The sequence below is a fragment of the Sander lucioperca genome, chromosome 21 (assembly GCF_008315115.2).
Source record: "Sander lucioperca isolate FBNREF2018 chromosome 21, SLUC_FBN_1.2, whole genome shotgun sequence".
NCBI classification, from domain to species: Eukaryota; Metazoa; Chordata; class Actinopteri; order Perciformes; family Percidae; genus Sander; species Sander lucioperca.
The window spans coordinates 16,225,649-16,238,042 of NC_050193.1; the positions used below are offsets into that span (position 1 = coordinate 16,225,649).

At 42.7% G+C, this 12,394-nt stretch overlaps 2 protein-coding genes across 2 annotated transcripts; both read left to right on the forward strand.

Annotated features, from left to right (window-relative positions):
• The first annotated feature begins 1,488 nt into the window (after positions 1 to 1,488).
• LOC116065267 lies at positions 1,489 to 7,105 on the forward strand. Its single transcript, XM_035996802.1, has 3 exons — positions 1,489 to 1,935; positions 2,056 to 2,454; positions 2,927 to 7,105. The coding sequence occupies exons 1-3, from the start codon at positions 1,492 to 1,494 to the stop codon at positions 6,827 to 6,829; spliced, it is 4,746 nt and encodes a 1,581-aa protein (XP_035852695.1). The 5' UTR covers positions 1,489 to 1,491; the 3' UTR covers positions 6,830 to 7,105.
• Positions 7,106 to 8,567: 1,462 nt separating this feature from the next.
• On the forward strand, positions 8,568 to 10,665 carry zgc:162544 (3-mercaptopyruvate sulfurtransferase). The gene is made up of 2 exons (XM_031320721.2): positions 8,568 to 9,208; positions 9,849 to 10,665. The coding sequence occupies exons 1-2, from the start codon at positions 8,620 to 8,622 to the stop codon at positions 10,145 to 10,147; spliced, it is 888 nt and encodes a 295-aa protein (XP_031176581.1). The 5' UTR covers positions 8,568 to 8,619; the 3' UTR covers positions 10,148 to 10,665.
• Positions 10,666 to 12,394: the final 1,729 nt, after the last annotated feature.

Genomic DNA, 12,394 nt, shown 5'->3' on the forward strand with positions numbered 1-12,394 from the left:
ACAAATACATAACAAACACATGAAAACACACAGTAAATGCACATATATTGTATTCCATGTGAGGATCGTCAAATGCAATGGATAGAACCTGTTGACTGATAAGAAAGACCAAAAATTATAAAGATTATTTACTGTGCAGAGCCAATCAGAGACTGAAAGGAGGAAAGTTTAATTCTATTGCAAGCTCTGGTCATTTCTAAGAATTTTGGAAGAATGTGCCTGTTGTTACAGCTCCATGTGGAACAGTTTGCTAAATGCTTTCTTTACTCATGATGTTTTACTGTGAGGGCCCTGACACACCAACCCGATTATCGGCCGTCGGACAGTCTGGCGAGGTCGGTGACTCGAGTCTGTTCAGTGTGTTCCGTGCCGTTGTCCGTCATAGGAGCTGTCGGCCTTCATTTTGGCCGACCAGCCATGTTCAGTTGGAGACAGGGCAGTCGGGACTCACCCGGAAATGGCGAGCGGGATGAGCCTCTCAAAATCTGACGAAAATCTTTTAAACTGACCTTTGTCGATCTGAAATAAAGAAAGATTCAGCAACTGCATGGCCTATTTCTCGCTTAAAATGTTTTCAGAAACATGTTTCGGTGAACTATTTTAGTACAATATGAGATTGTATTCTGAACGAGCCACCATGACAGTCTGGCTGTGAATTTCCGAAAAAAAAAGACCCACGTGACGCGTTCGTCCTATCAGCTGCCGGTTTTAATTTTCTGGGAAACAATACAGAGAAGCGGCGCCTGCTGCTATGGAGACATATTACGTTTCGCGCACGCGCAGAGCGTACGCTCAAGTCGGCGTCGCCTCAGTGTGTTTTGAGGCATTTTTTGGACCTCGGGGACCCGACTGATCAGTCCTACTGCCTTTTCTGCCGACGGTCGGCCGTCTGGTTGGTGTGTAACAGCTCTAAGAAATGTATATCATGAAAATGGAATAAAAAATCCCAAATAAATATATACAGAGTTGTGTAATAAACTGTGTCCAAGGTCCTATCCATTGGCTGATAGAGTACCAACAAGACACGTCATTAATAATTTAGTGTGACATAGCACACTGTTTGGGGAAATTATGTCTGTATTATTTTGTTGATGTATCAATATGTATATTAGTATCTATTTTTATTTTTATTTATCAAATTACATCTTCTCAGGTGGTGTCACAGCTTTTGGAGATTGGTCTATTTGACTGATACCCTGATTGAATACCAATATTGCTACTGCACAGCTTAACACAAAGTAAGTAATTAAGTGCATGACAATGATGTATGGTCACACTAGACTGCCAGTCCTAGTGTCAAAAGGCTGGTGTCAGAATGTTTTAATACTGATTGCACTGAAGTGCCATCAGACAAAATTATTTTGTAAAATCTATTTCTAAGCACTTTCTTTACAGTAAAAAAGGCATAACAAGACATTAAAAGGGAGTACCTTCAATGACACAATTCTTACTCACGCTTTATTTCACCAAAGCATCTCCAATATCAACAGGATGACCCTTCTCGACTACCCTGTTCCAGAGTTGGATGCTACCTTGCAAGAGGTGAGCCGTGTCCTGCAGCTCACTTTAGGTCCAGACCTTTACCCAGAGTTCAAAAGTACGTTGGAACAGCAGAGGGAGATCCTTCAAGAGGCCCAGCAAAAATTGGCAGCCATTGCTTCAGGCCAAGAAAACTGGGTGACGGAGCAGTTCAAGAGAGGTCTTCTGTCTTGTGCTGAACCTGTGCCAACCTCCACTGCCCTCCCTGTTGTTCTGTCTCCTTCCAAAGCAAAGGAATGTACCCAACTGGGGAGGGCAGCCGCTCTGCTCTGGGCAGCAGCAAAGCTGTACAGTGAGCCCATGTTACTGGAAGGCAATGCGCCAATGGAGCGCTCACAGCAGTCTGAGGTATTCGCTGCAAGTCGGATTCCTGGCAGGAGTCAAGATGAGATTAAGGTGAGATTACTGGCAGGGCACAACTGGTAAGATTTATCAAAGCAACAAAAAAAGTTAGTATTTCAATTATCAATATGCCATTTCTGCTCTATTTCTAATCAGTAGCTTTGTTATCTCCAGGTCTACCCAGATAGCCTACATGCCATCATCACCTGTGTTGGAGGAGTGTTCCCTGTTGACATATTGTGGCGTCCCAACACTGGCCCGGTTTCTGCTCGACCGTTCATTGACATCTACAACCAGCTGGCTCAGGTGATGGATCAACCCAGTGCAGGAAATCAGAATGATCCCTCTGCAATTTGCAGCCTCTCAGCTCTGGGGCGCAAAGTCTGGGCTGCCACCAGGGAAGAGATCCTGGGGCAAGGAGGGGACGCAGCGGCATCACTGGGGCTGATGGAGAGTGCCGTGCTGACACTCTGTTTGGAAGACTGCAACGCACCCTCTGAACTGGCTGATATCCTCAACGCAGTGAGGCTGGGAGGAGGAAGAGACAGTCAATTCCTGAGATACTGTGACAAGGTATTGGATAGAATGTGGTTAACACTGCATGTATCCACCATCTACTCTGTTCTCCATTTTAATGTTGCATGTAGATCTCTCCCTTTGTTGTTTACATGTCAACCAAACCACACACTTGGGTGACACAAACTTACTAAAACATATATAATACCACTTATATTGGAAAGCAATTTATAAATTGATTGGCACAGAAATATACCGTAGAGCGTATAAAAGTAGCTAAGTCATCACTACTAACACTTTTTAAAATACTACCAGAGCAGTTTAAAACCATTAAAGAACACAATCAGAGGGGAAGAACTGTCAACACAGCAGCTAGTTAGGACATCAAGACTCAAAGCAGGACATAAACAAGCTGAGCTAGTAAAATATTTCAATTCCAAAATGTGTAAAGCAGGTGAAGACAAAGGACAATATTTTTCACTGACAGTGTTCCACCAAAACAATATTATTTTTTTCTATTTTTTGACAGATGGTGAACCTGGTGGTGTTCAAGGACAGCACAGCTGGGATGGTGTTTGAGCACAGCGCTGTGGATGGGATGGTGGCTGGGCTTATGACTGAGCATGTGTACAATCTGTCTGAGACTGCTGACTTAGACCTAATCCATACTGACACAGTAAATGTGAATGGGTCTGTCACAGTAAATAATGTTAATTGTGTTTGTCCAACTCCCCTTACATTCCCCTTGCAAGGAGTAAATATTCCAAAGTTAGCTTCCTTGCAAGCAACTCCTTCAGTTCTCACTTTTGATGTGTCTTCCTATCCTGATGTCTTTTCTGCTCTCAGAGGGCAGAGAGGCCTGTACGATGCTTGGATCAACTTCTCTTTGCAGCTTTCCCTGAGGCAGACTCTTGGGGAATCTGCCTCCAATCACATGCTTGTTACACCTACCCATATGCGCCACTACAAACATGGCCGTTGTGATCCTACATACTCACTCACCATGGATTCCCAAAAGTTAGTAGGTGCCTTGACATCCTGCATTGGCCCAGATAACACAATGCGATACACTACTGACCTCCTACGCTTGTTCCATGTTGCATTTCTGGAGCATAAGAGCCTTATCAAAAACACCAAAAGTGGTCGAGGAGTTGGTCCCCATATAGCCGTCCTGCGTCGATCATTGCCACCTGACAACCCATTGAAGAAGTACCTGGACCCCTTTGGATGTCCATCTGTGTACCTCACAGGTACAGATCTGATGGAGGGTGTAGAGTGTGGAGTAGGGAATGTGTATGCCCAAGATCAGCTGGCTGTAAGCTACCTTGGAAAGAGAGACAAGGTTCGCATTGTGCTTAATGGAAAGGGAAGCTTTGCTCTGGCACTGGAAAAGCTTCAAGAACGTCTGAAGATAAACCTGAAGTTAGTGATGCTTCTAGCTGTAAGGTATGCCATTGCACACCAAATGGGAGCCCTGGAGCATCTACTGAATCAGGGTCAAACAGAGAAAATCAATGGAGAGACAAACCACTGTCCAGAAATCCCAAACAATGGCAAAACTACTGTTGACTCCACCTCTGGCATGAGCACAGACTACACTCTGGTGATCCATGGTGGTGCTGGAGAGGAGATGATGCTGAACACTGACGTAAATGGCGTTATTGAATTTGCTCTACATACAGCCTTAACCCTTGGATCCCAAGTGTTTCAACAAGGTGGAAGGAGTCTGGACGCAGTTCAGAAGTCAGTAGAAGCTCTGGAGGACTGCTTCCTGTTCAATGCAGGTAAAGGCTCAGTATTCAACAAAGATGGCAAAAATGAAATGGAAGCAACCATTGTGGATGGCAATACAATGAGGTCAGGATCTGTTGCTTGTGTGCAAAATGTGAAGAACCCAATAAAAGCAGCCAGATGTGTCATGGAGAAGAGCTCACATTCACTCATAGTGGGAGATGGAGCTGAGGAGTTTCTGCAAGGGTTGGAGGAGAAGGAGAAACCTGTTGGGCCTGAGTATTTCTACACTGATATACGTCACAGACAGTTAGCTGCAAAGCTCACTGTTGGAAACACCTCAAAAAACAATCACCCTCAGACAGTTGGAGCTGTGGCCTTGGATCGTTGGCATGGGTTAGCTGCTGCTTCGTCCACAGGGGGGTTAGTCGGAAAGCTGAAAGGGCGAGTTGGGGATACAGCAGTAGTAGGGGCAGGAATATATGCTGATGACAAGTTAGCTATTACCTGCTCTGGAGATGGAGATGTATTTCTGAGGCAGACAGTTGCACAGAAAATAGCCAGTCTCTACCACCACAAAGGCTATAGCCTTAGGCAGGCATGTAGAGAAGTGATGGCTGAAAATCTAGATGGGGTCTGTGCAGGAATCATTGCTGTGGACACGAAAGGTGATGCTATCATTGAAACGAATGCTGGAGTGATGTTTGTGGCCTCAATGATAGGTGGCATTTCACGAGTAGAAGTCCTCCGGCCCCTGAAGAGCTTCTCTGATGTGATCTGGGAAACAGATGAGCTAGTTGCCTACCTAAATCCCAACCCCTGGATCCCTGGGTCAACCATTCTGACTAGAAAGACTCTTAGTGGGGTAAGCAGCATCTTCCAGTTGGCTCCACCTGATTTTGTAGCAATGCTACAAGGAGCAAGAGCTGTGTCAAGCTTGCTATGTGAGCAATTGGGAGTGCAGCGCTGTGCCTTGGTTTTCAATCCAACCCCTGATCAGCCAGCACAAATCAGATTGCTCCCGCTTCATGGCGTAGAGCCAAAGTGGCAGCCCCATATTGCCAATGAAGAGGAATTCCACACTCACGATCCTGGCTACTGCACCTCAAAAAGTGGCCCCCGCTGGGATGATGAGGCACTGGCCCAGGTTCAAGCCCAGATTACAAACGGACTGCCAACACCAAGTGCACCTTCTTGCTTTGAGTTCTTTGGAGACGCTTCCAATGATAACCTGTTCAGTCGTATTGTACGTGGAGAGCAGCAACAGTGGAGAGTGTGGGAAGACAATGAGCATGTTGCTTTCCTGACACCGTACCCAAACACTCCTGGAAAAACTGTTGTGGTGCCACGCAAACACCTGTCCAGTGACATCTTCAAACTGGAGGAAGCTGACTACAAAGCATTGATCTTAGCCACTTATAAAGTTGCCAAACTAATGAAAGAGGGAATGAGAGCTCGAGGTCTTGCGCTGATCTTTGAGGGCCTTGAGATTGACTATGCTCATGCCAAGCTAATCCCTCTGTTACCTTCACCAGATGGCACTAAGCCTTCTGAGCTGCAAACAGAATGCTTCCAAAGCTACCCTGGATATGTGTCATCATTGGATGGCCCAGCTGCTGACCCGGAGGCCCTTAAAAAGATCCACTCAAAAATCACCCAGTGCAGGCCTCCTCATTCATGGCAAGACCCTCAGTCTCACTCCACACTGGCCATCAAGAGCCAGTGGTATCGCAACCTGTTCCAGATTCAAAACACTCTCTTCCACAGCACAGTGGAATATTTCCACAGTTCCTGCCAGTACTCCTACGCTTTAACCCCTCTCACCACAGACACCATCTCTTCACCAATGGGCTTGGGATCTGACTCAGAACCAGTGTCTGTTAACTTGCTGGGCCAGGACATCTACCTGGCTGACTCAATGCAATTTGTACTTGAATACTTCCTTCGCTTCCAAGACAACCTGCCGGGGACGTATTACATATCCCCCAGCTTTAGAGGGGAAGATCCTGATGCCACACACTTGAACCAGTTCTACCACGTGGAGTGTGAACTGTTGGGTGACATGGACAATGCCATTTCCATAGCAGAGGGATACTTGGCTCATCTCACCAAGTCCATGTTGAAGAAACACTCTGATATGATCCTCAACACTGCCGGGACTCTTACACATGTCAAAGCCATGCTGAGTAAGCTGGATGGAAAAACCCCACTCCCAAGAGTCCCTCTAGACCAAGCCATTCCCATGATGCCATCTGCCGACTGCTCAGAATGGGTACAAGATGGCCAGCCACAGTTTGGCAGAAAGCTTACACGCAAAGGAGAGCGTGTCTTGATAGAGAAATATGGTGGCGCTGTTTGGCTGACTGAGATGGACCATCTAGGAGTTCCCTTCTACCAGGCCTATGTGGAGGGCACTGGACGGTGCAAAGCCAAAGCTGCTGACCTTCTCCTGGGGCTGGGTGAGACTGTGGGTCTAGGTGAACGTCATTCCACCCCTGAGATGGTACTGGAGGCCCTCAGACACCATGCAGTGCCAGAGCAGTCCTACAAATGGTACACTAACATGCGTCAAGTTAAACCACTCCTCTCCAGTGGATGGGGCATGGGGACGGAGCGCTACTTGTGTTGGCTGCTTCAGCATGATGACATCAGAGATATACATATCATTCCTAGGATGAAAGGAATGAAGTACATGCCCTGATCAAAAGCACACCAGATCTTTGGGTCCTTGGATGTGATATATGTGAAATGATACACGTTAGGTTTTGGGAAGTTCAGGGTAGAACAAACTAGAGATTTAATCACAAATCACAATTGCTACTAAGCAGAAATGACTAAAATAATTTTACAAAAAAAGATTAAACGTGAATATGGATTTTTGTTTCTCTTATCTGTTTTCTTATCTATGTTCAAATGCCTATTTGATTGATTATATTGATTGTTGTGGTTAATTGCTGTTTTTGTCAAATACTACAGATCAAATGAAATACAAATGCAAATTGTCTATGGCTTTACAACAGAGAAAAATGTTTGGTATGCTTTGATAAATGTGCAGTTCCTGCTATAATTACATCAGATGTATGACTAGTGTGTGAACTGTCAAATGATGTATACTGTATTTGTGTGTTGTGTTGGTAGTACTGTAATGAAATCATCAATAAAAATCAATCAATTTATCTAAGCTTTGTCATTGCTATCTGGAGCCAATTTTAACAAAATGTTTCTAGAATAGGTAACTTTGTAAAAACGTTTTTTAGAATACAACAGTATACAAAAGAAAATGTGACTAAAAGTTTCAAAATTTTTCTCATATGCTTTGACAATTATTCAGAGTAGTAGACACTACACTTGTAAAACTGAACTCTCTCTCTAACTCTTCAGTTGTTTAAAGGTCACAGGAATATTGTTAGGGCCCCTTTTAAGACTCTGATATCTGCAGTCTTTATGTAGGCCTACTTCTAATTTTGGTAATTACAGCCTAATCTACAGTAACTCTCCTCTTCAGTCACTCAGAATGAGAGCCTCAGCTCCTACAATGTAAAAATGATATTTTGTAACTGAATCGACACAGATTAGTCTCTGTGATAATACTGATTTACATGCTGAGAGAGAGAAAAGGTGACATGCTTGTCATACATATGCTACTAGTATGTAACGTCATAAAAACCAGCAATTCCTTCCCAAGGTGACCATATAAAACTGAAATGGGTTATAATGTTGTGAAAATATAAATCTCCAGTTCAACTCATTTGTGTCTGTCTACACCACTCTGCCTTCCCTCTCTTTTGACTCCTCCATTTCCATGTCTCTTCTCTTGTGGGAAGAGCTTCTGCACATATTAAATGTTGTTTTAGTCTCTTGAAAATGAACAGTAATATTAACAATATAAAACAAAAGTACTGTGTTTTGATAAAACACGGACTTGTAGCCCCCCTTTTTGCAGTTTTAACACGAGCCCACTTCCTCCATTTTGGGTTGAAATAATTCCAACTGAATTTTGTATCTGAAAAGCTTTCTTCTCCTCTTGCTCCTGGCCTCTTTGGGCTTTTGAAGAATCCACATGGCACAACCTGCTGGTGCTTCAGAGGAAGTGCACTTTAAAAAGATGGTTCTTAGAAGACTTTGTAAGTCCAGTTTGTCGTTACTACTTCAGTTAAAGCCTAAAATACCTTTAAAAAAGCACCTTAAATCAGGTAAATATATTTGCCCCAATGAGTTTTGATATGTGATTTACAATGAATCCATTTTTTTATGTTCACAATGTCTTCTTGCTTATTAAAAGCACATGCAATATTGTGTGGATCTTTTTTATTTAGCCTAACTTATGGTTGTAGCCTACATATAAAAAGCTGCTTTTATTGTTGTAGGCCTACATTTCTTAATATCTACGTTTTATTTGCCTCTATTTCATTTCCATGTTGTCCTTTAAGAGCACAGTCACATTTCCCTCTAGCGTTCGGAGATTGCATTAGCCTATCTAAGCGCCTCGTCATGGCGGCACAGACCCGTGCTCTGGTGTCCTGTAAGTGGCTGGCAGATGCTGTCAGAAATAACCTCGTCGGGCCCAAACTTCGCATTCTCGATGCTTCATGGTACCTCCCGAAAACGAAGCGGGACCCGAGAGCTGAATTTCTGCAAAAGCACATACCGGGCTCGTCGTTCTTTGACCTAGACGACTGCTGTGACAAGACCTCTGCGTTTGATCACATGCTGCCAACTTCCAGCCACTTCTCACAGTATGTAGGAGATCTGGGCATCGGGAACAACACGCACGTTGTTGTGTATGACACTAGCGACTTTGGGTCGTTCTGCGCTCCCCGGGTGTGGTGGATGTTCCGGCTGTTCGGACACAGTTTGGTGTCGGTGCTGGACGGGGGCATGATGAACTGGCTGGCTGACGGCTATCCGGTGACAGCTGACTACTCCAAGCCCGAGTGTACAGGGTTCAAGGCGACTTTAAATCAGTCGTGGGTGAAGAGCTATGAAGACGTGCTGGAAAACATCGGGACCAAGCAGGTCCAGGTTGTGGATGCCAGGTCAGCAGGAAGGTTCAGGGGAACTGAGCCAGAGCCCAGAGACGGTGAGAAGGATTTATAAACCAAAAAGTTTTCAGTGGGCAGGATATTTAAAAAGCATAATAATAATAATAATAATAATAATAATAATTCACAGCTTAGAAAGTTGCATGCCAATAATACATTTCTATTCTGCAGGTTTTAGCAATGAATTAAGCTATTTCTGGTTACAAATTTAGTTTAGTAGCCCATACATGATGATTCTTATGTTATGAATATAATTTGTCATTATTGTTGACATGTTATGGTCTTGTGATTAATCAAAAAGTTATTAATGCAGTAACAGTTCCATCAAGCACAATGTTAAGCTGGAAGTACTAGTAGTTTGACTAAAAAAAACTTGACTCAAGGTCCACTTATTAGATTTCTTCTAGGGCTTTCTGCCACATATCATGGTCTTCATCAGCAGATGGAGTTTGCTCAGTTGTAGATGGTTTAATTGTCATGGATACAACTGAACCATCTCCATGACAACAAAGCAAACTCCATCTGAAGGCCATTAAATGTGTCTGAAAGCTCCAGAAGAAGAATAAAACTAGTAAGTGAACATTAAGGGGTGATTGTTATTTATTTTTTAGTATTTTGTTGAATTGTCATTATTACCCTAAAATTTCGCATTGTTTCTCCTCTGTCTCATCGCCGCAGACACGCTGCCAGGCCATTTCCCCGGTGCGATCAACATGCCGTTCAGTTTGTTCTTGGATGCTTCTGGAAAGGAGCTGGGAACTGAGGGCCTGTCCAAACTGTTCAGAGAGGCCGGGGTAGACCTGAAGCAACCACTCTGGGCTTCCTGTGGGTCCGGTGTCACAGCGTGTCACGTTGTTCTGGCCGCTCACCTGCTCGGACACCCTGGGGTCTGTGTTTACGACGGCTCCTGGTCTGAATGGTTTAAAAGGGCATCTGCAGAGCTTATCATCTCAGAGGGAGAGGAAAAGAAGGTGTAAATGAAAGATGAAAGGCAGTGGACTACTACTACAAGCAAGGATGTGATGCTGCTTTTACAAGAAAAAAGCAGTGTGTTTGCTGCCAACAACAGTGATAGATCAACACTATAGAACTAACATCATAGTGTGCTCTCTACTTATACTGAGGATGTAGTACATGCTGCATAAGGTTGCGCACAGTGAGCTTATTATGAAATGTAATCACTAACAGTTGCAAGTTTTAGCAGCTTTCAGAAAATGTTAATGAAAATCTCCTTTACTTATGCAGATTATCTGACTTTCCTAAGAAAAGTTGCATATTTTAGTAAGCTTTACAATATCTTGAAATTACATGAGGGTTTTGTTTGTCACTTTTATGTCTCAACATGTTTAAAATGGTCCAGTTATGGAACTCTTTTCCAAGAGGGCATTAAGATAGGGGACGTTTGATTCTTGGAAGAAGTGCACTTAGGAGAAGGTCATGTGGATATAGATGAATTATTTTGTTAAAATAAATGGCCTTGTTTTGTTATGCTACATATGGGTTCAGTGTCATATCTTTGTGTCCCTTTAAAATATGTCTAGCTCATGACATGGTTGGAAAAACTCCTTTATTCAGTAACCAGCAAAGTAAATATTTAGCTGTGTTAGAGGGCCATGGAAGACAGAAGGACAAATATGGATTGAAGTCTTGATCCCTCACAATCCATGGGATTATAGGAAACTATTTTCTTTTTCTTCCAGTCTTATGCTTATTTTGATTTAAGTCCAAATATTTTGCTATTGTTTTTCCACATTAAAACTTTTTAATCGTTGCAAAGTTACTAAAATGCAACATGGTGTGAATCCAAAAAAAAAAATTAAAAAAAATGAAGCATGATAATAAGACCACAAAAAGACTGCAGCTTTCGTACAACAGTTTTTAAAAAAAATTGGGATGCTGACGCAAAGAAAATCAAAACCAGTTCAGTCTGGTTCCTGCTTGATTTGAGGTGTCTGGCAATATGCCCGATTTTTTTGAACAAAGTTTATGTATTTTAGCTTTTGTTATACCATCGTGGTACTATGTGCAACTGTACAATGAACAGAAACAGTTTAACTCATATGCGACCAGAAATGTGTACTAATGTGGAATTTTTTTTTTAAAGAGGTCCCATTTTGAGAGTGGCTTAAGATTGCTGTGAAAGGTGTGGACTTATTCCAACCTGCATTATCGTCTTTTGTAACAGACAGTTTGGCATTGTAATCTTTAAACTGTTAAACATTGCAAATAATGAGTTATCATAATCATGGTTTATGATGGCAGCTGTTGCAATGTTCCATTGGGGTGAAAAGAAAAAAGAGAAGAACAAAAGAGCATTACCACTGGGCAAAAGAGAAACGAATAACTCTTTTTGAACAATTCTTCTGGAGCTGTGGACTTTGCCTATCTGCAGAGGTATGTATTGCTTTAAGTAAATCAAACCTCACTCTCTGTAATGGACAGCAGCTTCATCAGTGTCTATTTAACTTCTGACCCTCACCCACTGATGCATTGGTCAGCTTAACATATGAATAGCTTGATAGTATAAACTTTAAGTAATCATATGTTAACAATAATAAAATTAAAATAATATGTTAAAATAATATAAGCACTGAACCCAAATTTGTGAAGTTTATATCAACCCATTATATACACTCACAAACAGAAACTTAGCAAAATAAAACTATTGAATGGTGGAAGTGCATAAGGCCTGCAGATACATGGCGAGGTGATTGGCAAACATACTGCCGCAGTATTATTTTGACTGATCATTTTTGCATTCTATATTAGACATAACTTAAAGGCATACTATGTAACTTTTCCCTCTTCAGTCCCCCTACAGGTTGTCTCATTGGAACTACAGCCATGTGAGCTGTAGTTCCAATGAGACAACCTGTAGGGGGACCAAAGGAAAAGTTACATAGTATGCCTTTAAGATCAAACATTTGTGAAGCCTGCTACGTCTGGTTTAGCGCTTCGGTTAACTTGAAAGGGGATCAAACGATTTAATCTTGCACCACTTCAGACGAAATGGCTCAAATTCTGATAGTGAAACAAATCATTTCGTGGGGGTTGTGACGCTTGAAAAAAATTATCCATTGAGTTACAGACACTTTTTGGGACCCATGGCATCACGTGATGGACTCAGAAGTTGTAATTCCACCGCTTGGCCATTATGTCAAATTAGCCTCAACGTCCGGCGCACTTCCTGGGGGCCTGCTTTTTCTCTGCTCAGGACGCCATTA

Coding starts and splice junctions, on each gene's coding strand:
- LOC116065267 (XM_035996802.1), top strand. CDS start 1,492: ATGACCCTTCTCGACTACCCTGTTCCAGAGTTGGATGCTACCTTGCAA. Junction 1,936..2,055: donor GGAGTCAAGATGAGATTAAG/GTGAGATTACTG, acceptor TGTTATCTCCAG/GTCTACCCAGATAGCCTACA. Junction 2,455..2,926: donor TCCTGAGATACTGTGACAAG/GTATTGGATAGA, acceptor ATTTTTTGACAG/ATGGTGAACCTGGTGGTGTT.
- zgc:162544 (XM_031320721.2), top strand. CDS start 8,620: ATGGCGGCACAGACCCGTGCTCTGGTGTCCTGTAAGTGGCTGGCAGAT. Junction 9,209..9,848: donor TGAGCCAGAGCCCAGAGACG/GTGAGAAGGATT, acceptor TCATCGCCGCAG/ACACGCTGCCAGGCCATTTC.